The sequence below is a fragment of the Anguilla anguilla genome, chromosome 1 (genome assembly GCF_013347855.1).
Source record: "Anguilla anguilla isolate fAngAng1 chromosome 1, fAngAng1.pri, whole genome shotgun sequence".
Lineage (NCBI taxonomy): Eukaryota > Metazoa > Chordata > Actinopteri > Anguilliformes > Anguillidae > Anguilla > Anguilla anguilla.
Window position 1 is genome coordinate 65,073,390 of NC_049201.1, and position 25,661 is coordinate 65,099,050.

Here is a 25,661-nt window from a genome sequence, read left to right on the forward strand (position 1 = left end):
ATGAGAACATGTTGATATAGTGCTGGCCTACAGGGACATCCAGTGGTTGGAATAAATAGTGCAATGAGCAACTAATGGTCCTGTCTCCTTGCATAAAACATCCAGCTGCTTTATGGTTATCATTTTGCAAACTGTTTGCCACAACTGAGTTAAATAAGCCCTGTTATTACAACTGTTCAAACATTGTCAAGAATGTGAAGTCAGAAATGGGTTTTGGATACAGTTCACCTACACTTTATAACTGAGATGAAAATGTATTCCAATGTGTGTGTGCGTGTATTGGTGCACGTGTGCATCCATTCGATGGAATGGGTTGCAGGCAACGTTACACAGTAAAATGCCCTGTGTCAATTTAACACTGAGTCCTTATGGTTCTACTCTAGATCACAGCATGACCGTATGTACTCTCTAAGTGCTGATTTAACACTGGACATTTTACTGTGTACACAAATAGGGAAGTATCATCTAGCTAGATAAAAGTACTGGGATACTTGCTTTGAACACATTGTTTTGAGGCTTCAAGTTAATTAACTCTAAGTAAGCATTAGAAACACTACCTGACTTGTCATCAGTATGGACCCCCCCCCCCCCCCCCCCCAACCAAATCCATTTAAATGGAGTAGCAGTGACTCTATTAACAAAACACTGGCTAAAACCATTTGCAATTGTGCAATGACTCCTGATCCATTCAGGACAGATATCACGCTGATAGGCCACTGCCACAAACAATTCTAATTCTGGAATCATCCGGTGCTGACATTTCAGTTACATTTAAGAATGTATTAGATGATCTTAACCAGAGAGACTTACAGTACATAATTGCATATGTACAGGTTTAAGCAATGAAGAGTGCTGATGCACTCATCAGGGTCACGGCCAATAGCAGTGGTCAATACATAATCTTACAATTAAGAGCTAGATACCATAGCCGAGAATGTAATATTTGGAAATGGGTTAGAGCAGGGGTCCTCAAAATTTTCATGTCCAAGGACCCATCCCTGGATATGTGGTGAAACCAGGGACCACTATTAGATTTTAAGTTGTTATATGATTTTTCTTCTTTTTAAAAAAAAAAATTGCTTTGAGTTTATTTACTGTCGCAAACACCTCATAATGATGGTATTAGCTGATATAAAGCTAACTTCAGGGAGTAAACATACCTCAGCGAGATATGTAAGTGCAATCCCTATGGTACTCCTCAGAAAAAATTCTCTTCATTTCTCCCATTTGCATTTACCTTGTGCTGTTACCTTAGTGTTGCAATATTTTCAATGAAAGAAAATATTCTATTCAGGACTGCACTAACATTTCTGTCTGGAAACTTTTGTCTGAGATTCCATTCTGATTGATCATTCAACTCAAGATATCATGAAGCCAGGGTCTAATGTGTGAGGTAATATACCAGTACAAAGGAGATCAGTAGCTGTGTGTCTACAAGCAATTGGTAGGAGAAGCTATGTGAAGATATTATTTAGCCAATAGATTTACTGTTCAAAGAAAACGGGGGGGTCCAAGAACAAATCCCTGAGGGACTGTGATAAGGCAGTGTGACTTTGAGATAGAGCCCTTCCAGGTTACCTGATAGAATCAGTCAGAAACATATGAGGATAACCACTTGCGTGCCTGAGATACCCATTTTAAGTCAGGGTTGCCAGAAGGATCTAATGGTCAACTGCATGTAATGCAGCAGAGGGATCAGGTTGGATCAAGAGAGATGACATGGGTGCTGATTTTGCACATCAGAGTGCATCTGTCAGAGCAAGGAGCGCTCTTTTTTTTGTTGAGTAGTTGGTTTTGAAACCAGGCTGACTGGGGTGAAGAAGGTTTTTCTGGGTTAGGCAATTTGCAAGAAGTGAAAGGATAGAACTATGGTTATATGGTTTACAGAGGAAAGGGAGGAGATAAATCTATCTATAGCTTTGGACTGCAGATGTTTTAAAGGTTGGTTTTTTTGAGTAAAGGTATTACTCTTGCCTGCTTGAATTAACTGGGGACGCAACCAGACTGACCTGAATCACCTGCAGCCACCTCAAAAGAACACCAAGCCTGTAGACATAAAAGCAATCAATTGTTACATTCTGTGTTGTTGTATTTGTAAATTAGTTTTTCTTGTGTGTTTATTGGCACCGTAGGTATATTTTATCTGGCCTTTGAACAAACTTTTTAATCATTTGCATCAGGACTGCTCCAGTTAAAGGTATGTGCTAGAATAGTAAAACCAGTCAGTTAATTTATTGCAATGAATCATTGGTGACTCCAGTTACCTTCCACAGTCCAAAGACATGCAGGTTAGACAGAGTCTACATTGTCCTTGGGGTATCAATGTGTCAGCAAATGGTGTATGGGCCCTGTGATGGATTGGTGACCTGTCCAGGGTGTATGTCCTGCCTTTCACTCAATGTCTGTTGTGATGGGCTCCAACACCCTCCGCCCCCCCAGCCCCCCTCCACCCACCCCCCCAACCCCCACAACCCTGACCAGGAGTATGCTATTTACAAAATGAATGTATGGATGGATAATCATAGGTGACCATTAAACAAGACTTTCAGGAGCAAAGTTGTAAATAGCCTAGTTCTACTGTCAATATTGCATATTCAGTTTGAGATTTTGATAGAATGATTTCAATGTTATTTTTTTTTAAATGTAAAAATAAACAGGACAGGATCCTTTTCTTCATTTATTATCAGCAATTCATCAGATACATATAAACAACCTGTACAAAAAATGACAGAGCCTTGTTTCTGTACCTCTTTTTTCCACACATAATCTGCATTACCTGAACAAAGATCAGTAACATCACGCACACGCACACGCACCTGGAGAGGTTTGTACTAAATGCTTCAGTGCCATACAAAAGAAATATATATCATATGTAATTCAAAAAATAAAAATACAGTTTGCAGTTATTTACAACTCAAAAATAACCCAAAAAAAAAAAAGTTAACATTCCTTACACCAGCTGACCTCAAAACTAACTCCAAAGGCTGGTGAAGATGAGCTCTTTTTAAACAGCAGCTTGAATTTAGGGAAAGAAAACAAGGGTGGTGGGGGATTGGGTGTTGGCAGATACATCTGTTAAAGAATACATGTAAAACACTTTAGGTGAATCGTCTGCCCCTAACTTTGATCAGTATGCACAGCAACCTCTGCACACAATCTGCCGTTCCCTTGCATTGATTGCTTTGTCCAATTGGGAAGGACAGCCTAATAGTGCATATCTAAAACAGGATTTGTTCCCCAGACCTGCAGCCACACATTGGCATACTGTGTGCGGTGGGTGTGGGCATTGGAGTGGGAGGGTTTATCCTTTATCAGGGATGGAGGGTGTGAGTGCGTGTGATGTTATGGCATAGGGGTTAACTGGATTAACAGGACATAACACCTCTTCTCCGCATCATCTCATTAACAACCACTCTTAATGGGTCAGTCTCCACACTTCCTAACCCAAAAGAGAATCTGAGTTAACATGGGCACATTTCATTGTCTGCTATAATTGAATAGTATTTTATAGTAACATTAAAATGAAATATTAAATGAAAAATATGAATATTCAAAAATGTATCAATTTGTGAATTATAAATACTAGTGTATGGACTAGTGTTTCGGTTCTGGTGGAATTGTACTCCAATCTAGATTGATTTGAGAATCATTTTTGAGAATTATTCTATTAACAAAACTGAGGAGTTTACAGCACACTTCTGAAAAATAACCTCTGACACTTGTTAATTAGGCAAGCTGCTGAACTAAGGCCTATGACAGTGCTCCCAAAAGGGAATGGCCTCAAAAGAATAAGCAGTTGTTGTTTTCTGGCATTGCCACCATTTTCAATCAGTCAGGAGCTTTCATAACATAATGTGACATGTGAGCAACAAAGCATAGTGCCTTCTTACATTCACACTATTATTTAAAGCCAAACTGCTACTATGAAATGAATGGGTGATAGATTAGCGAATCAAAGAATGAGATGCATATTTGTATTGTATGTGTTCTGCGATTTCCCATTAGACTGCACCCGATAATCTGCTAGACAACCAATTACCTTTTGTATATTATTATGAGAATACATTAGTTTATACACAGGAAAGTGGCAACAAATGTATTAAACTGTGGCAGTGTGGTATAGTGGTAAAGGAACTAGGTAGCTTGTCTGAATCCCACATGGAGTAGTATGGATGTACACTTTGAACAAGGTACTTAAGTTTCAGAAAACTTCCCAGCTGTATAAACACATACTATATCAGCACCACAAGCTACCTTCGATAAGGGCATCAGCTGAACAAATAAATACTTTTTTTTTTTAAACAATCATCGCAGGGAGTTTTGAGTTGAAGAGCAATTATGACATTTTTCCAGTAAGGACAATAAGGCAGATTATATATTGGTTGTTGTGTGAAGCCATGTCACTCCACATAGTGCTGTTCGTAGATTGTTTGTTGAAGGTTTGTCACATGATTTGGATGTACTTTATCAAAATATTTTTTTTTAAATATGGAAGAACAACGGGCTACTCATTTGTCTGTGTTATTGTCATCAGTGGAGGAAAAAAAACAAATACTGTATAAAACAAGAAATTGTAAACAGCCTTCAAAATCACAGTATAAGAAACAAGTCAGTCGGGCAGAAAACAAGACACTCATCAGACTTCAACTTTACAGACCACAAAAAGTTACTGGCGTTTAAAAAATGGTGTTGTGACAAGAACTTTTTTCAGATATATACATATTTACACTGAATCCCATCCTGTCACACAATGTAATTTATCACAATTCATTTCCAGTCACTGTCAATAAATATTGATGCGTTCCATGAAAAAGTCTACTTTTTATACACGTCTAGCATGACTGTACATCATCCTGTTTTGAGAGAGGCAGTTTTCTATGGCAATACTAGATATAAGTGCATATCATGCTGCACTAATATAGTGCAAAGATTGTGCCTGAAATGAAAAACAGGGAGGCAGGCAAACGTTTCAGTAAAGATTGACAGCGTTCAAGATTTGTACATTTTTCATCTTCCAAAGAATGGATACCGCAGGGACAATGAATAGAAGAAAAGAACTGGGTCTTGGAGTGTTCTGTTTTTAATATTCTTCAATTGTTAATTTTTTTAATGCACGTCAAGTCCAGTGGCTGGAGTTTGATTGCCATAAGGCCCTTCTCATCTCCTGGGTGACTTTTGGCAATGTGTACCCCTATCCTAGCCCAGCGAGCATTCAACCCTCTGCGGCCTTTCACTGTGGAGAAACACCAGCAGAAAACGAAGGACCTCCTGAAAAGTAAATAAATATGTTTGTTTGACTCCCTGCAGCAGCCTTCACTTTGAAAGCAGTTCACATTACAGCAAAATAAAGAAGAGGAAAGTAAAGGCAGATTCCCTTTAGTCTGAAAAGTTTGTAAAGGCTCTCGTGCAACAGAATATTAAAGGAATAATGAAAGGAAAAAAATAAACAGGCTCCCGGTAAGCATGGGCTTGCTATACTCCAGCTTGGCTTTTTTGTGAAGCATTTTCCTTATCCCACTTTGCTTTTGAGGTGTTGTGTTCCATTAGAATGAAAGTCGGCCATCTTTTCCCGGTTCCAGATAACACCGCAGCAGGCGATGCTAATAGGATGAAGATAAGATACTCCAGTGACAGGTGAACTGGGTGTCCATGGCCCCAGCCCCTCCCTGTGGTTTACATGTCAGCATCGCCATCATAGGCCAGGGTAAGAGGCTTCAGTCGGTTGTTTTGTCTCCTCTGTGGTTTCTTTGGCTTTTTGCTGAGATGGGGGAAAAAATGGAACATAGAGTAATTGACAAGGTGATTAACAGGCTGTGACTAGCCAAGTGGAGCTCATTAAACATGAATGCCTGCCCTTATCAGAGAAAACCATGGTATTAGCACCTATTGGTCCAACGTGACAATTATGTGTTTGCCTACAGCAGTTTTGCCAGATTTTCAACAAGGCAAAAAGAAAATAAGATGTCACTAGATTTTCTGCTAAAATCACATTCAGTGGGCAGAAGGTAATCCAGTAGGGAATTGGTTTACGCCACACACTTTGATTTACTTTTATTTATCTACTTTTATTTTATCACATGCTGAAATAAAAACATCCAGCTATCTTTAGGATGCTGCAATTATCATAACCAGCTAGCAAATCACTGTGCTCTGTCTGAAACTTATCCATCATTTTGAGCTGTTGTAACTGTCATTGGGGTGCAGAATGTGAAACAGCTTAGACATACTACAAACTGTACACAACTACAAACTGTCACAAATAACCTAAACAGTAAAAAAAGAAAAAGAAAAATAAATAAACACAATACAGTTCTCCCTCAGATCTGAGCAGGTATTGCCACTGAAAAAGCCACGCTGTAATTAATTGCTTTGTTGAGTTCCTTGGTCTGAGTATATCAGATTTTAATGCAATACCTCACCGTCTGCCATATTGTCAGAAATACACCCGTTTCACCGCACACGGGTTTACCCATTAGCCACGCATAACGTCTTTCAGAATCCAGTGACTGACTTGTTAAATTCAGAACTCACACACAGAGGATTGTATTAGACTATATCCATGATTGGACAGGCCCATTATTGCAGGGCTCCACTGAAGCTGGACAGCGGAGCACATGTCAGCCTTGAAACAAGCGATGCTCCAGCAATAGAGATAAGCGAGGCTGGGAGGAGGAGGACGAAGCCGGGCCTGTCACTGCTCGCGCCTCCATGATTTAGCAGACTGTTCAGAAGTTAAAGTGCTATCTGCTTCTCAGTGGAGCTTTTCCCTTCACTTTGATCCTTTCGGCTGATACGATGGAGCGAGCGCACTAGATGGATGGCTTTTGTTTGCCTTTGGAAGAGTCCCTGTGCACGCAACCCATGGCTTCAGACAGGTGATGATTATTATCATTCAAGAAGGGAAAGTGTGAAACATCATCACCTACTGCACAGGCCTGTTTTCTGACTGTGTTTGTGCTTACCGGTCCTGACCTATGGAGGGCTGGGTACTTATTGGAATGTGATAAAATTGCAGAAAACAGGAACGTGGACTTATTCACAGAGTATTCACCGCTTTCAGAGTTGAAGGAACAGGCATAGTCTTATCCTCAGGGAAACCGTGAGGCCTATAGTCAAGGTAGGCTGCTGAATTATAGTTTAGACAAAACTCAACACTAGATCCAACTTCATTTGTAATTCACATATGAATACAACCTGTACTAGTTAACAACCAATGTAAATAGAAATAAAAGTTAAAAGTCCATTTTAAATCACAATAGATTTGTGTTTGAACTCAAAATAATTATGCAATGAAGCAATTTTATACTGTATGTAATATACAACAAAACAGAAGAAAGCATAATTCATATGGCTGTGGAAATATGGGATATTGGGTTGTCTTACAGGTGAATGGTCAATCTTGGCCATCGGAGGGCAGTGTGAACCAACACAGAATGATTCTGCTCTGGGCAAAGTTGTATATGCTGTGGATTTCTTGTTGTCTGAATAAACCGAATAATTTACCAGGTATTTTAATGACCAATGAAAGATACCAGAATGGCTTGCTTGAATTGGTGATGCAGTGTGAATATGCCTGTGAATAAACACCATTGCACCAAGCCACATCCCCAAAAAAAAAAATATATCTATAACTCTATGAAGGTGCCCTGCTGCCTATGACATGCTAGTTGTCCAACAAGGTCACATGACTGCAAATGGCGAGGGAGGATGGGCCAGCCGCTAAGGGTGAAGCATCCTGTGTACCTGAGCCAGTGGCTCCTCAGTAAAGCAGGACAGGGGACACTGGGGGTGGGAGTCATGAGCTCAACAGGCACAGGCACGCCTCTAAGTGATGGGCTGTTGGGCTGCTGACACTTGGGGCACGTAAAAGTCAACTCATGCGTGTTTTGTCCCATCACGACCACCGTTCCATTAGAGAGGTCAGGGGTCAGAGAAAAGACATTTAGCACAGTAGCTGCTGTTAGCAGCAAATGAAATACAGAAAAAAAATAATAATAAAATAAAATAATAAAAATTATGAGGGGCAAGAAATAAATTAATTTATTGTATAAAACACAATAGTTATGGATATAATGTGGTCATGAAGGTAACATCTTAAAATGTACTCACCAAGCAAGGTAGATCATGGAGACTATGAAAATGATGAGCACAAAAGCCCCTGCAGCCACCCCGTACACCCATGTCTTCAGTTTACCATCTGTGAAGACAGAGCGAGAGTTAGCATTTCCTGCCGGTTTGTCAGCCAACTTCCTGTGGTCTTTCAACAGGCTGTCAAATTTGCAGATACAGATAGAACATTATTTTTTTAAATGTTAATAGCAACATCTTCTACTTGTCTTTACATACTTTTATATAAATCAGTGCGAAATATAATGTTTCCAAATAACAGTAGACAGAATCATTAATAACCAATAAAATTTGCTAATGCAAATTTATTGTCCTTACATTTATTCAAGAAAGTGGCTACACAAAAATCACCTGACAGAAACCCTTACATACATAATTTAAGTTATATTATATTTAGTTTTTTTTTGTAGTTGTTGCATGGAGCATAACTATAACGTGATTTAAAATGTGGTAAAGTGTGCAAGGCCCTCTGATTCTCTGTTATTCCCCACTTTATACAGCAGAGGGTGATATAAAACAAGCTATGCAGTGAGGATGAAGAAACCTCTCTGTAATGAATAATAAATGTTGTTCACAGGCATCCGTTTGGAGCAGGTCATCTTCATGGCCACTCATGCATAGTATACATTTTACAGATGCACCAGCCTCACTATCCATACCTAAAAACAGCCATAACAGGTAAGTAACGGGGAAGGGTCTTATCTTGACATGCTTGTAAGCCAGTGGGCTGTGCAAAAACCCTTAATCTAACCATGTGCAAACACACATCATAAACAGTATACTGCAGATATGTTTCTAAAGAAAGCTCAGGTACAGACAGCCTACCCGGTCCAAAAGGCTGCAGAAACCAGGTCCGCCCTGACCGGCCGGGCTGACTTGTGGTTGGCTGAGTCGGGTTAATGGCTCGGCTCGTCTTGACGTCAGCCTTTTTGTCGCCAGCGGTGGGGATCTCCAGCACGGGTATCAGCGTGCACTGGTCCAGCACCCCATCTGATGTCATCACCTCCGTGAAGCCCTCCTCACACACACACACGCCGGCCTTAGGGGGCAGAATCACACAGATCAACACGCGTGCGCTGCTGTTCCGCTCCTTTCTGCTCCCAGCTGGAACTCAGGGGCTAATTACTTAATTGGATTAAAATGATTGGATGGGAGCTTGGACCTATCCCGGATCTCAATCAGACATTGGCTGGATGACGTCTCTATAGACCTCAGGACAATGGATGCCCAGGAGCAGGTGTGAACATCACAGTCTTACTGTATGGCAGATGGATACAATGGCTTAGGTGCTGAAGAGCTAAACGTTATTTTTTTCTGTGGTACAAATTATATCTGAAAACAGTAGAATTTCTTTGCATATTATACTTAAAAGACTTCCACACCACCACCAGTTTATTTTTGCTACAGCTGAACCACAATGATGGTTTCCATTATTAGCAGAATTCACCTCATGGGGAAATTAATGCATCCCTTGGATACAATCCTACATAGCAACATCAAGTATTAGCACGGTTACACCAACGCAGTCACAGCTCAGAACAATGCACACAATACACTGGAAGCAGGTGTTTCATTGGCAAGTGGCATTTAAAAGAGAATATAACTGTCAGAAATAAAACAGCAGGTATTTTTAAAAGGATGACAACTTGCTAGGTGTTTGAATTGAGCAAGATTAGCTGCTAGCAGAACAACAAGTTTAAATGTGTGATGTATTTATTGTTGTTTATTTTATTTTTTAAGGGGGATGTATGTGAATAACTGACTATCATTTTATTTACATGTACATGGCATCACTTAAAATGAATGCCAAAGAGGGTATAACTTTCACATGTGCCTGGGGATTTGTCATTACACATCTCTCTCTCTCTCTCTCTCTCTCTCTCTCTCTTTCTCTCTCACCCTCTTTCTCTTTCTCTCTCTTTCACACACGCACACACATGCACACACACACAACTGTGCGGCAGGGTCAGAAACAGCACAGCTGGCAGATGGCAGAGGGAGAGTCTGATCTCCTCCGAGTTGAATTGAGGAAGACATGTAGCACTATTTCAGCAGTTTTACCCCCTGGCTTTCGTGTGGGTCTCGAGTCTGGGCCCGAGCAGGACGGTTGGTGCCGATGCATCTTGACAGAAGTGCATGCGTTTGAATGTGAAGAGACTGGCGTGGGGTACATTCTGACCAGGTGCTCTCAGGTTAAGGCTCTTACAGGGCTCACTGTTTGTATTGCCTTTGAACAGGATTATAATAAAGTCCTGAAATTGGAATCCCTAAAGGCCTTAAAAAACCTAAAAAGCCATTTGGACTTATATTGTTTCTTTTTCCCTAGCATATTTATGTCTCCTTCTTTCTCTTTATATTTTCCACTCTTATATGTCCCTGTCCACTGAGTTTATTACCTATTTTACATCCTTCCTGCTCTTCCAGTGTCAGCCTCTGTGCCTGTGGGTGGGTAGATCTCTTATGAGAGGAACCTTTTTGCCAGTTCATGCGTTTCAATTTCGAATAAGCCCTGACACAGGGAGCCATTAAAAATCATTCCCACAGAACAACACGCAGCATCTGCAACACTCTCACACATCACACTGCGTCTGACCTCAGAGCAGTAGGACTGTGGTTTCTCGCACGGTGGGTCACATGACCTGTCTGACATCGGCTGGTTGGTGAGAGGGCAGCCACCTGTGAAACAGGAGGTTTGCAGTGAGTCACCCCTTAGTGCTTTATTAGTGCTGTCTGACACAGTTGGACACAGAGGCAGGTATGTGCAGAGGCAAATCGGTATGCTAAATTGTCCACACACATCTTGTTGCAAATTTATACAACAAAACCAAGGAACAAGGAACAGTGTTTATGTCTAAACAACTGGTGACTGTACTGAAGTAATGGAACTCATGCTGCCATTAAATAAAATACAATGAGATTCATTATTTTGTGCCAGGAAATAAAAAGAAAATGTACTTAATATTAAGTACTTATTTTTAATAATACGGTGTAATAATAAGGTGTAAAACTCAGCAAGACATTGCTTAAATAATTTCAGAGAAAGTAAAAAAAAAAAAAAAATGCAAACGACAGTATCCTAGCAACAGAAACAGTACTGAAATGACAAAAAAATAGCTTGAAAGAACCATCCAATTACTTCTTAACTACTGATTGAAATATGGACTGAAGAAGAAATGAAAGATTTCATGGACAATCTATCTGTTAAAAAAATCAATACACATCAGTTGAGACAGATAGAAATACAGACTAAATTATGCGGTGACTTTCATTTCACTACACTGCTGTATTATTATAGAAACTGTTACATACAGTTCAGTTTTCATGAATAAAATATCAAAGAGCCCTCAACACCAGCTATCATTGCAGAAATACATGTAAAAAAATGACTGGAAGAAATTCCTTTTAAATTGGAAATCTAATTTAGATCCCAAAGGGAGTTGTAACTCAGTTCAAAAAGGCAAAGTTTATCACACAAGTTACATTACATTACAGGCATTTAGCAGACGCTCTTATCCAGAGCGACTTACACAACTTTTACATAGCATTTTACATTGTATCTATTTATACAGCTGGATATATACTGAAGCAATTTCGGTTAAGTACCTTTGCTCAAGGGTACAACGGCAGTGTCCTACCCGGGAATCGAACCGGCGACCTTTCGGTTACAAGCCCACTTCCTTACCCACTGTGCTACACTCCGTTCAAGTTCTGCCGACTAAACGTATGGTGGGAACATGGGGAAATGCTTAGACTGCTAGACTAGGATACTACAGGTAGAAAATCCAGGTAGGCCGCAACATATGTAATCTGAATTGCCTGATAAAATATTGTAATGTAATAAATTAGTAAAACTACTGCCTGGCACCTTGAATAAGAAGGTCTGCTCATGCATAATATACAGAATTTGACTGAACAGCATGGAAGCATGGAAAAAAGTTGCATACAAAAAAAAACATAGTGGGTAAAAAAAGCAGAAGACCGACATGCAGCAACACACAACACACCACAAGGATGGCATGCAGCTGACAGTCCACAATCATTACCTGAGGTAAAGTAACTTGGGTGACAATGTCATCCAACCCAGAGATTCTTTATTTGACAACGTAAAATGCATCTTTTCTGCTGAAAATAGTTGCCTGGTTTCAACTGACCAACACTAGCTGTATCTGTGATATTGTGATGCAAACCAGTCTGGTGGATTGTTTTTTAAATTATGTCTCATGTACATCTCAACTGCTTCTGACTACAAAGCATCATCATAATGAGTCTCTGTTTCCTGATACAATTTCCACCCCTCCCATTTGTTATTTGTTAACAACTACATTAGTCAGAGATCACTTGCAATATTGCATAGTTGCGCATATCATGTTGCTTGGGCTTTTCATATGACTGTTTTGGAAAGTCCACAAAAGGACTGCAGCAAATTATTGCACACATGGAACATGTGGCTTGGGGATCAAATGTTTGTTTATTTCTAGTGTCAACAGTTAATTACATTTGAGAAAGACTGCTGTATCTCATCAAGAATAAACACTGAAAAAGCCTATTTTAATAAGGACTCTGTGTAAGCTCAATATGTTGTGGGGTTTCATAATGTTTGCATGGTACCAAAATGTTTGCATAAATACTAAATAATTAAATATATTTGAAAGTCGTGGTGCCAACAATTCACAAGTACAAAAAAAGGGCAAATCAATAAACTCGTTCGAAACTGCATTTATTACAGAGCTCATTTTCTATATCACATTTTTGTTACATTATGCTACAGCCATTACTTATCAGAAGGCATATTTCATATAAACTAAGCAATCTTAATGTCACTTTACTAGCCTGGGCTCCAAGCCAGCCTGCTATCACTTCTGGGGCTGACCAACATACTGCAGTTCAGAACAGCTCAGAAGCTGTGAAATTGCATCTAGCTTGCCTCAGGTATATCTGATATCTAGTTAAAGTGATAGCTCACAATCTGCAGTTTTTTTCTAACTTTACTTCAGTTTTAGTGCATGTTTTAATTGGTCCAGTGTTTTGTATGTGATGAAGGATAATTTAGGTATTCACACATTTCTCACAATCTGCTAAATTTACACTACCCGTCATGGTACATTTGTAGATTTGTGGTTTACGGCCAAAAAAAAAACAAAAAACACACACACACACACACACACACACACACACACTTCATTTAGCAGATCATAAGGTGAATAAAATAAAACGTACCATAAATTTCCTGAGAAAATTATAGGTGTTCTCATGTCTTGAAAGTACTCACAGAAATATGAGGCACTAGTAGCAAGTGAAGTAACCAGCCAATAGGTCAAAAACTTGCTTGCTACTTTGACAGTTAAAGAAAAGCCTACCAAACAATTAAACAAGCTAATAGCTAAAGAGTATCTTTTAGGTGGGTCAGTCAAAACATAACATCAGAAATATTTTAAATTCACATTGAATTTAAATTGGAAAGTAGGTCCGCTTGGTCAATTTGTGAATACTAAGAATCTGACTGACAATTCTTGCTTTAATTTTGTAAGGTGCACATTGTCATGTTTTTTAAAATTTTTTTAAATTTTTTAAGTTGCTCACCTCCTCTCATAAATAACCTATTTGAAAATTAATAAATAAATAAAAGTTGTGGTCACATTATAAAGCAAGTTTCAGTAAAACATTACAATAAGATTGGCATCAAATATAGTAGTTGTTAATAATTACTAATTACTGAAAATTTAATCTGTACAGTTTTGTTAATGTATTTGTACATCATCGATTAATGTTAGTTCATACATTTGTTAATGGTTAACTAATAAATGTATACGTTTATCCTAAACTAAGTTAATGTATTTGTTAACTACAAACTAGATTTCATGCTTAATTAATGTATTTGTTCATCATTAATTTATGTTTATGTTAACAACTAAATTAGTTAATGCCAATTCATGTGACCTTATTGAAAACTGTAACCCACGTTTCATTATAATTTCTTACTAATGTAAATGTAGTGTCAAGTGCCGACAAAGTCACAGGCACAAGCTCAGGAAAAAGTACACATCCACATGATAACGATCATGAACAACATAAGATGTGTTACACAGCACTGCCAGTAAATACATGAAGCCTAATTATTTGAATAAACTGCAGGGAAAAAACATGTATGAACTTAAAGAAATGAAAAATGTCACCTGTGACGTTTAATCCATCGGAGCGCTGGCACCAGACCAGGCGAGAGGACCCTCTCCACGCACTGTTCATCCACTCGTACTCGAAACACTCCCCATCTATGCGGGGCAGAGAGCACAGCTTGCCTAAGTGATGCACACCAGCTGTGTCTGCAGTCAACATGGCTGCACATACGCTTCCCACTGTGTTGTCACAATCTATTACATAAATGCCACTTTGCAAGATTCTTCCTAGAGCATCTATATTCCAGTCGGTTTGCACAGTCAGTAAATGACTTGATTTTATTCAGTTTATTGATTCATTTTTCCTCTGGTTGTTCCAAAATTAGAGCTACGGATCAATATATTAAGTTCCGTTACCTTGAAGCAACAGGCTTAATGTTACCATAAGGCAAAATCCCAGAAGAGATTTCATTCCTTTTATTATTATCTGGCCCACTCCCAGAAATGTATCTGTGCTTCCGAAAAAGACGTCCGCCAGCTCTTTTACCTGCAGCTAAAGGGCTCGCTCCTGTAGCGATGGTGCGCTGAGAAAGTGACGTGTAGCCATGTTGAAAGTGCAGTGCAGCCATGACTCAATTTGATGTTCACATGGTGCCTGAATACAGCCCCCTTCAGGACTGCGTGATACTGAGAAACCAGGTCACCCTGGAAACTGCATTAGCATCAAGTATTTGCCAGAGAAACTGACTTCTGGCCAGCAGCTATTTGGTTTGAATCCAAAGTGGGACACTGTGGTTATACTCTTAAAAGGCACCCAGGGTACTTCTGAGAAAGTGAATCTCAGAAAAAAAGTATCTGTTTGATATCAAGCACTGATATATCTGCTTTAAAAGGTCAACTGTTTTGTGCTTGGTACTGAACAATGGATTTCCTGTATGTTTTCTGTATATGCTATCGGATATTTACTGAAACAATTCAGCCTAATTAGTTTGTTCAAGGTTGCAATCGCAGTGCCCCACTTAGAAATTGAACCTGCATCTCTGTGCTTTCAAGCTCAGCTCCTTGACAACACAAACTCACTGTAGCTGTAACTGTAACCATTTATCCTGAGATTCCCTGGACGTGAGGGCGTTTACCATTGCTTTGAATGAGCTACACTGCTGTTTGAATGTATAACATGCAGGACAGCATGCTTCACTCGCAGGAGACGGTGGGGCTTACCAGTGCAGGGCCGAGACTCCCACTCCTGCTCTGGACACTGCTGCAGGTTCTCTGGCTCCTGAACAACGACGGCCCGGGACCGGACCTGGACAGAACCGAGTCCCAGATCTACCCCTTTCACACAGCTGGTCTGGCACGGGCTCCACGCTGTCCAGTCATTCAGGTAGCAGTCACCTGTGAAACAGCATTTCTGGATCAATACTACTAACCACCAGGAAGTGTGTTGTTCATCCTTTATATAAGTAGACACAATAATCCTTTAAGCAAAACAATAAATAATAATAGCATAAATGAAAAAGTACTGCTATTTCTTATCACATACACAAGGATTAAATAATTAAATTAAATACATTGTGGTTGCAATTACTGAAGTGTACACTTAAACTCAGACATAATCTTCAATCAACTTTCTCTCATATTTGAAAATAAGCATTACTTTAAGGTTCTTCAGATGGAATACAAAGCCACAGAACCTGATGTGTCCTGTTAGCCTCAAATTTCAATGACACAAGGATATTAGAATATTAACTGGATTTATGCATGTGTAACAGTTTAAAACTGAATGCCAACTCTTCACCATTCCAGGCCCTCAGGCCTAGGATGGGCAATCCCTGAACAACTTCCTGCATGTAACCCAGTCTTACCACATAATTAGGTTACCAGCATAAGTTGCAATCATATAAAACTGGACAACCAGAAGAGTACATAGATGCCATTAGGGCAGAGCACGCCACAAAACCACAAAGTAAATTATGTACTAAAGCCACTCAGAAGCCCTGTTGTGATAGTCCAGATGATGCTAATGAAATAGTTTTGAGATGGGTGTTCTTCATCTATTATTAAGCAGCTAATGTGTTTTCTTAGTGCACATATTGAAAAAGCTTATGGGAGCTTTTTATATCTCACAAGCTCGGTTTACTGGTCTAGCTTTGGTTCGCATTATCCTGTGTGCCCCAGAGACGTAGATAAATGTTTCATTATTCTGGGGCTTGTGTATGGAGTGGGCAAAAATGTATAAACGACTGTTTAGTATGCTAGACTCATGGTCAGAAATTTGTGTGTTTGAATCTAGAGTAAATAGTTTATATACAGTTAAAGCCAATTCAATGAATGGGCATATTAGCCTATGTCAGTCCCCTCAGATAAGGGCGTTTGTACTAAAATGCCACTGAGAATAAATAGTTCTCATTATAATTACTGGAAGCATCTTGTTATACTGAGTACAGATTTGTTTGGAATGAAAAGAAAAGGCTCCACATGGAATTTGATAATGAGGTGCAGTTACAAGGCATATTACAAGACACAAAGGGGTATGTTACCAAATGGGCAGGTGACATTGGTGACCAAGAGTAAGGGCAGAATGTTCTCACACTGCAAATGAAATTGTTAAAAGTATTTATCCTTTTTATTCAGCTTGAATGTGTTTTATTATGTGTTATTCCACTGACCATGGAACAACGTTCCAAATATCATGTTCTACTCTTTGATGGAACTGAACCATAACAGGTCCAAAACTATGGTCTTATTGATGCAGATATTCCAATGTTTTCGGAGCACATGCCAAATGATCAGAGATCGCAGCAGTCATGTTCCTGGCCCAACACCGGTCACAGCTGTATAAGGCAAGGTCTGAATTTGGCTGGCTGGACCGCCTGTGACAGTGGCAGCTTGGAGATGGCAGACATGTGAAATAGGACATGATTCTGATATAGACAAGGAAGAGGGGTGGGAGCTGGTGATGATGGCCGAGGAAGGGGGGGGGGGGGGGTGCTATGGAGGGGAGGATGTGGGCGCAGCTGTATTGCCTCTGACAGGGGGCAGGTGGCAAGATGAGAAAATGATGTTAGAACTCCTAGTGGAACACTCCTTAAAATAGTGGCAAGACAAAGAGGTTTTGTTTCAGTATGGATTCATATGACTAAAGGGAAGGAACACTGAGTGAGCAGTGTTGAGTCTGAAAGGCTCATTTTTATCTGTCATTTTATAAACAAGATTCTGAGAGAAGGAACTAAGGAGGAATAGTCACACACTGAATTTACATTGCCTTTCACAATAACAAAACACATACAGACCGAGTATAAGTAAAGATGATCAAAATCTAGGATAACTCATTTTAAAATAGCATTTTACACATTTTTAAAAGCTAATAATTTTCACACCCAAAAAATGTTTCCACTTTGGAAATGTGCTTCCACGCTTAAAATAATGACATCTTTGCGTGTATCAAATCAAACTGAGCAGCCATGGGAATTCTCAATGTCACAGAGAATGTTAAAGACTTAAGCCGATATGTTGCAAAAAGACGAAATGAACACTGCAACGATATAATTCCTCAGCTGCAGGTACATCTTATTTAAACATTATAAAATAAATAAATGAATGTCATAACAATATAAAGTACACAAAGTACACATTTTCAGACATTTTAAGTACATAACCCCATTCTCCTAACAGTTAATTGGACAAATGTAACATACATGTGGTACTGTTTGTTCAGAGATAGAGCGTTAACGCGGGCATTATGAGGAAACAGAGGCTATTTTATCATAGTCTAGTGTAGCTTTGAATTTATACGTGGCTTTTCTAGTCATCTTTTTTAATAGCTTTTTTGTAAATAATTCAACAATGATGCTTTGTTGTTTTTTATCATTTTTATCAGTTTCTATTGTGTACCACCATTATTTTTTGTTAACAACTGTAATGTATTTTTCAAGAACAAACCATTATGAAAAAGGATAGCATTACAATGAATATGCAACAAAAAAAAAAAGGGGGGGGTGGTAATGGTTTAAACATGCTAGGGTAATGGAGAAAAAAAGAGTTACATTATGAATTAAAGATACATACATGTAGCATATAATAATAATAATAATAATAATAATAAAATTGTTTTACGATAATCTGGCAGTACATGAATGTTAATTTTACAAAACATGTTTCATACAAGCGATAGCCATTGTCCAATCGCTTCCCGTATTAGAACTGGCTTCATGAAGCAAAGCAGTGGACCTTTCCAAGATAAGAATGTCTAGATAGCTATGTAACCATACAGATTTCATTGGGATATTAGGATCAAACCAACTTTTTATAATAGTCTTCTTGGAGGCTATTAGGCCTGCCAAAATGAGCTGGCACTGTTTCCTAGTTAAGGAAAGATCGAAGGTATCTGCAAGAACTCGTAAGGCTGGACACATGGGTATCTCTAGGCCAGCAGCCATACCACCACGCACTCTGCTCCTGCCGACTGGCTGAAGCTAAGCAAGTGTGGGCTTGGTTAGTACTTGGATGGGAGACCACCAGGGAATACTGTGTTGCTGCTGGAAGTGGTGTTGGTGGGCCAGCAGGGGGCAATCTTCCCTCTGGTCAAATAAACCCCAATGCCCCAGTGCAGTGACGGGGACAATGTTCTGTAGGAGATGCCGGCTTTCAGATGAGACGTTAAACCGAGGTCCTGACTCACTGTGGTCATTAAAGATCCCATGACACTTATTGCAAAGAGTAGGGGGTTCCCCGGTGTCCTGGATCCCAGATCTGGCTCTAGCAAAAACTTGCCACCTAATCATCCCCTGATTTAATTGGCTAATAAAATGTTCTCTCCCTCCAGTGGAGCTGCTCAGTGGCCAACAATAGAGGATTGTGGTTGTACTGGGCAGCTCCCAGGTGTGAATGTGTATGAGTGTGAAGCAGGGTGTTGCTGCAAAAGAGCATCAGTGCTCAGCAAACCTACCCTGGTTAAATAAATAAAAAATCTAAAAAATCTCCCTATTGAAAGGTTTTGCCAGCACTTCAACCACATATTTCCAGAATGCCACTATATGAGGGCTGTACTGCCATTCTAGTGTCCATTACTTCCAGTGAATGACTCTCTAATGGGTATGTATTCCTGTATCTTTACTGACACTGCACAGCACTGTGCGAACAATGTCATCACTAAGAATACCAATCCATTGTTTCGCATGTTATTCACCCTGTACAGATTTTTTCCGTGTGCAGGAATGTGGTTGAAGCACCAATCAAACACCGCTATGAATGTTGCACATCTGTTCAGCCTTTCCTCCGCAGTCTGTTACTTCAGTTGCTAATCATCCATATGGAATGAGTGTAACGGTCAAGATGACTCACTGCAGATGACAGGGAAATGAAAGTATCAGATAGCCCGTTTGTGTCTGTGCAGTACAGTCTAAATTAATTTGATGTCATAAGACAACAAACAAAATTAAGAATAATGTAGAACTAGGACAGCGCTAACTGACCCTCTACAGTACAAATAGCACTGCACACTCAGAAATTGGGATGGCAGGTATGCCATCCCGCCAAGTTACGCCTTGGCGGGGGCATGCCCCATATTCTCTACACAGAGTGACACTGCAAAATGTGATAAACGCAGCATATTGAGCAGTGCATATATCAGCATTGCATATGTACTGTGACACTGCACACTGTGATCAGCAGTATTCACTGTGACCAAACATGCACACTTTGATTAACAGCGCCCACTCTGATCAGTCCTACACGCTGATCAGCACTGCACACTGTGGGTAGTATTTTACACCACAAGTAGCATCACGCACTGTAATCAGCATTAAGCCCTTTCATAAACACTGCACGCCTGCTATCATAGCATGAACTCATTCCTGTACCTGATCCCCACTAAAATGAGAATGGCTGGTGTACAGTACCTGGGCAGGGCAGAGTACAGGCTTCCTCCAGGTTGACCTGTTTGTCTCCATCCACGGATGGCTCCAGATCCCCACAGAGCTCCTCGTCCACCATGCTTCCCTCACTGTCCCTGGAGCCATCCGCCACAAAGCACGAAATGTTCCGGAAACGAAGGCCCTCACCACACCTGGCGCCCTGGAAGAACACACCCACAGACAAGAGTTATACAGACATTTTTGGGGCCCTGGTTACTGTCTACTTGACACCAAAATATCTTCAAATTCCATCTCTGTGAGGTATTTTGCTCAGGTTCTTGCCAGGTCCATTTAACTGCAAATTTATCAAATCTCTTGTACTTACATTAACTTATAATAACTCATGACATTTTTGTTACTTCCACTCCCACATATTTAATGGCCTTGTTTGTAATGGCTGAACTGATAGATGGGATCTCTGTTAGTATGGTGTTCCCGATTGACTTTTTAAACTTTTTACCAGAAAGTGTGTCTAACTGGCTCACCATTACCATATCCAGCTGCAAAATTGATTTCCAGGAACTAAATACAATCCAAATTCCAACTAAGAGCAGCCATAATATGCAGTTCAGCAGTTGCAGTCTGCTCAGTGGTATGGTGGCTGGTTACATTTGTTCTGTCATACACAACTGTCAGTTTATTTCTTTTCTAGGGGCATGAACACAAACAAAAAGCACAAAGAAAGCCAGTGCTCCATTTCTAATCAAATTCCACACCATAAACAAGCCTGCCTCTTGGCATTCTTCTTTTCATCAAGAGCAAAAATAACGGACTGCTTTTTTCCCCCATGCCTTTAATTAAACCCCCCAATGCGCCCCCCGTGTCAAACAGATTACAGCAGCTTGAGAGAGCACGCGAGAGAGCGAGAAATAAACAGAGGAGAGAGAGATGGAGAGGAAAAGAGAGGGAGTGTCAGATGTGTTTTCCTCAGACACAGACGCACCTCCACCATGCAATCTGACCACCGGCTGTACTGCCATCTGTAGCAGGGCCGGACGGGACAGGGCTTCCGCTGCTCCATCTGCACGGGGCAGGGCCTCCCATCCCCCTGGGAGGCCTGGATCACCGCCCTCTTTCGCCCCATCGTCCCTAGAGTGGAGAGGAGAAGGGAAACACCTCAGCGACCACAGCAATTATGAACAAATCTTTTTTTTTTAAAACACACTAATTCACTTACTCTCATTCTCAGATACTCCTACTTACTGACAATAACTGATAATAAGGATTCTGGGAGTGTTTTGGTTATTATTACTGGTAGGCAAATAGACACCAAATATTCTTTTAAGGGAGCTGGGCTGTAATTTGTGATAAACGTGTTGAATATATTATTTATTTACAGGGTATTACGTACAAATGTTTCACAGTTTGGAATTCCCAATCATGGTCACGCTGCAATGCTCATCACAGCCCACACAGGCTGTTGCCATTTTGGGAAAGTGCACGTCCACCTGTGCTCTCCACTGAAGCATGCGATGTCAGCCGCTGCTTCTTATAAAACCGCAGTCCAGGCTTCCAGAGGAAGACACATGCAGCTCAACAGATGAAGGTGTGGATACCCGATAAACCAGCAGGGGTTGCCGTACATTCCAGCCAACCAAAACCCTCCCATCCCTGAGCAGGGTCAGAACCAATTGTGTGTTGACCTGTGAGGCTGCATGAACCAACCAGACATAATGAGTCTAAATGCCCATTTCACCCCCGATATGAGCCCAGTATTGTATTGTAAAGCCAACCAAATACAATTTCAATGTTGACCTGTACTCAGGCTAAGAGTGATGGGCTTTTCAGATGATTTATTTAATGGGAAATAAGTACAGGTCTGAAATATATATTAATGCCATATGAACAGTAAGCAAATAAGTAGGTTCTATGAAAACATTTTAATACAATACATACTATCGGACACTAACCACCCACTATTAGTACATAAATATGACCCATAGCAATTAATCATAACAAGTTGTGAGAGTAGTTATACAACAATGATTAGTTTGAATGTAACGACAGGTGTGTGGGTTTTTAAAAAATAACAAAGGGTGCTGATGAGGTGTTCAAGGAGCATGAGAGCATATTTGGGAGGTTTTAATGTACTGCTCTGTTACAGCAGAATAATTCATTAAACACATCCTAGCTGATCCCACAAGATAACAGAAAACCGGAGTTGTTCTGCTCAGACAGGACTCCAGGGAAAAATTATGAATTTGTGAGCCTGAAAGGGCAACGCAGATGGCTGAATGGCATATGCGCACCACATGCTACCTACAGAGAAAGACCTCCTTTCAGGAATTCTCAAGTTAAGATTTAGTTTGTTCTCTACCAAAAATCCCCTCAAAGGTTTGCTTTAAGAAACACCACTGTGCTTCATTCTTTCCTTTCCAGTATGTAACTTAATCAGAGGAACAAATTTAGATGATAATTCCACTGCCTGAAACCATTGCGAATATTACCATAGGTCTGTTGTTTGAAATTCAATTGAGGCAGGCTGGGAAAGGGTTTAATAAGAGGAGCAGGAAGGATTTTTTTTTGCAGAGATGGTCCCAGCAAATAAAATGGACATGGACAAATAAAATTCTGTCCATGAAAAACGAGACAGGGAAATCACATATCTAATGGACTGCCCTGCAAATACTTCTGATACCTAAAAATAATTCCAGAAAACAGCGTTACCATGTAATCATGTTCAGAAATGTAACTGGTTGCAATGGCAACATCTTGTTGGCTGCATGCTATTTTTAGAACTGGTAAAACCCTATCATTGTGCCTCAATCATACTGCAGAATGCAGAACTTAAAGCACATAAATTCCTTAACGTAAAATGATAATAACAAACACAATAAAGCCAGATTCAATGAGATTGAATATGCTTCACCTTAAATTTCAGATGTGAGGTGTGGAAAGCATTTCATAACACCACAACCGTTCAAGCTCTTAAAGATATCCATTTCTTTGTGGTACACAGCAGAGTTTGTATTTTTTAGTTGATGTGCATGGTGTTGGTCTACCTTTGGATTTTGACCTCACCCATTTACAATATAGCTAAGTAAAAATCATCTGAAATCAGCCAAGTAAAATTTTATTGCACTGCACTGTAAACCATGCAATAAACACAGACTCACACAGGCTTCTATTCAATCAAACAGAATTCAATCTTTCATGGCATTTGTTGATTCAGACTTCAGTGTTCACAGGGATGGTGGAAATTCCAGGGATCAGAAAGTAAAAGTCCAGCCATGTGTTTCTTCCACCAATGAACTCATCAAGCTGATTTCACTAATTAGTGCCACCTCCTGGCTGAAGAATTGCGCTGACTCGCCAATCCAAGTGATTAGAACAAAATACTGGGGAGCAAGTATTCATAGATTCATAGATATTTTCACAAAGACTAACTGAAGAATCTCTCTTAGATATTTTGCTCAAAATGAAGGCTAAAGTGAACTAAATGAACCAGGCCTTCCTATGGCCTGGTGCAGATCCATCACTGTTTTGTAGTATACAAATTCAAAAATATGAACCAAATATACTGCATAATGATTCTGCTGTGGGGGAAGTGATTGATATAGTAGGGGGTAATATTTTGCTGTCACCAGTGAAGCAGTGCTTCTCACAGCAACAGTAGCGCTACCAGCTGCCAGTTCATCTCCAGGAGCCAGGGCAAAGTGTTCCCTGTGTAGCTGCTTTCAAAGGTTTCCCCTGTCCCCCAGGCAATGCTGGCCTTAATTAGCCTTCAGAGCTGCATCTCCTACGCTCGCTTCACGGCTTCAAACAATCTAATGCAACTCGGGCAGGTTTTCATGCACTCGATGCCTTCTCTCTTTCTCTTTCTCTATTTCTGTACCTTTCTCCGTGGGTTGTTCTGGCACTGCGGGGGTTGGGGCAAACAGCAGGCATGTAGGAGAAGATGGTACGTGCTGTCAGTCAACGCACCTGGCTCAAGAACATGTTTTAATTAAAGCGTTTTAATCATTTATGCTCGCGGGTTCGATACGTCAGGGGCGCGTCTCTTTTAAAAGGCCTGATTAATAACCGCCTCCCCCTTCTGCATCGTAGAGGTCTCTGTATATTTTCCATGTTGCTCATTTTCCCAGGCTTTTCAAGCGCACGTTTTCAATTTTGCCGGAGGTAAGGTTTATCTCCGAGCAAACACAAGAGTAAGAATGAATGAAAGCACAAAAATCTTTCCTCTGGCAAATAAGCTGTTTTCTCCCACAATGAGCCCGCAGTATCTGCTACTCTATCCTAGGAAAAAGATCCTCTAGCCAGGGGAAAGATTAAGGATATCACAGCTGCTCAGGCCAGCATTAGTTCCATATCTGCTGTATATTGCATGTTTTTGCTTGAGGTGAAACTGGCTGGTACTTCAAAGACTCCTACAGTAGAGCTGGCCCTCAGGCCAGATGCACACGGACATAATGCGCCTTAATCAATTGTCTGATCCTTCGGAATAACTCATAAGGTCACTCCGAGGCTCTTCATTACTTCCCAGGCAGATCTGGCACCATTCTCAAATAAAAAAAATCTCCCCCAAGCAGAATAAGTGTGGTGAGGCTCTTTAATTCATATTATGTACAATGTTAAAACTACTCAAATTAATAAACTTGTCCCATTCAATGACCAGCTGACAAAAATGGTAATAGATTTGAGATTACATTGCTGTACAATAGCCTATTTAGTAGAATAAATCCAGTTTCCATGGTGGTTTGGTTATCAGGCAAAAATATTAATTATCACACTGAATAATAATTTTCTTTTCATAACGTGCAAGCCATTAATAGCTTGACCGAATATGAATTTCACAGTCCAGCAGGGCCTGTGGGTCTCGTTTTTTTTGCAAATTTCCCTTTCTCTGTAAGGCTACAGGTATCTGCCTACAGACAGCCACTCGCGTTTCTGATTCTTCATGATTGACACATTTCAAATTCCTACAACCAATCATGGCCCAACAGCCTGTATAACACCCACCTCCATCCCAGCACAGGGGATCTTTGCCACTGACATGCGTTGTATGAGTTTAAGCTGCCATGTTTAGCATTTAGCATTTGGTGTTTGCATTGGGGGTGAACTGCTATTTTGTTTTGTGCCATATTTTTTATATACGTTCTCAAGATAGTGAAGATAGTTTGTTGTTCTGTTACCCTGGGCTCACCCTGAAGTCTTATGTTTTCACTTTAACGGCATTTACTTTTGTAAATAAAACACTTGTGTTCATTGCTAAACCAGCTGACCAAATCATTCAAACACCTATGTTACTCCCATTTACCCCCTAGATGCCAAAGGGTTTGTAGCAATAAACAAAAATATATATTTACAATTAATTTTTGATTGTTTTATTGATGTGATTCCAATGGCACGTGACTTGTGCTGCAAGCCCCAGACAGGCCTTACCTATGAGCCCACAGGTGTGTGAGCACTGGGACCAGGGTGACCAGTCGGACAGCTGGCAGTTGACGGGGCACTCCACCGTGCAGGACGTGTTCATCTGCCACTTCTTCTCCAGTCCCAGCTGCAA

The 25,661-nt window shown here is 40.2% G+C and overlaps 1 protein-coding gene across 2 annotated transcripts in view; it reads right to left on the minus strand.

The window, feature by feature from the left end:
- Nucleotides 1-2,663: 2,663 nt before the first annotated feature.
- Nucleotides 2,664-25,661, minus strand: part of LOC118211966 (thrombospondin type-1 domain-containing protein 7A) — a 112,751-nt gene continuing 89,753 nt past the window's right edge. For both annotated transcript variants that reach the window (XM_035389599.1, XM_035389590.1), the window contains 9 exons: nt 25,538-25,655; nt 21,099-21,244; nt 20,141-20,315; nt 15,462-15,635; nt 14,301-14,396; nt 10,721-10,803; nt 8,953-9,166; nt 8,110-8,197; nt 2,664-5,758 (listed from right to left, as the gene is read on the minus strand). In XM_035389599.1, the coding sequence (XP_035245490.1) occupies nt 5,674-5,758; nt 8,110-8,197; nt 8,953-9,166; nt 10,721-10,803; nt 14,301-14,396; nt 15,462-15,635; nt 20,141-20,315; nt 21,099-21,244; nt 25,538-25,655 (1,179 nt within the window). In that variant the 3' untranslated portion in view covers nt 2,664-5,673. The remainder of the gene's footprint in view (nt 5,759-8,109; nt 8,198-8,952; nt 9,167-10,720; nt 10,804-14,300; nt 14,397-15,461; nt 15,636-20,140; nt 20,316-21,098; nt 21,245-25,537; nt 25,656-25,661) is intronic.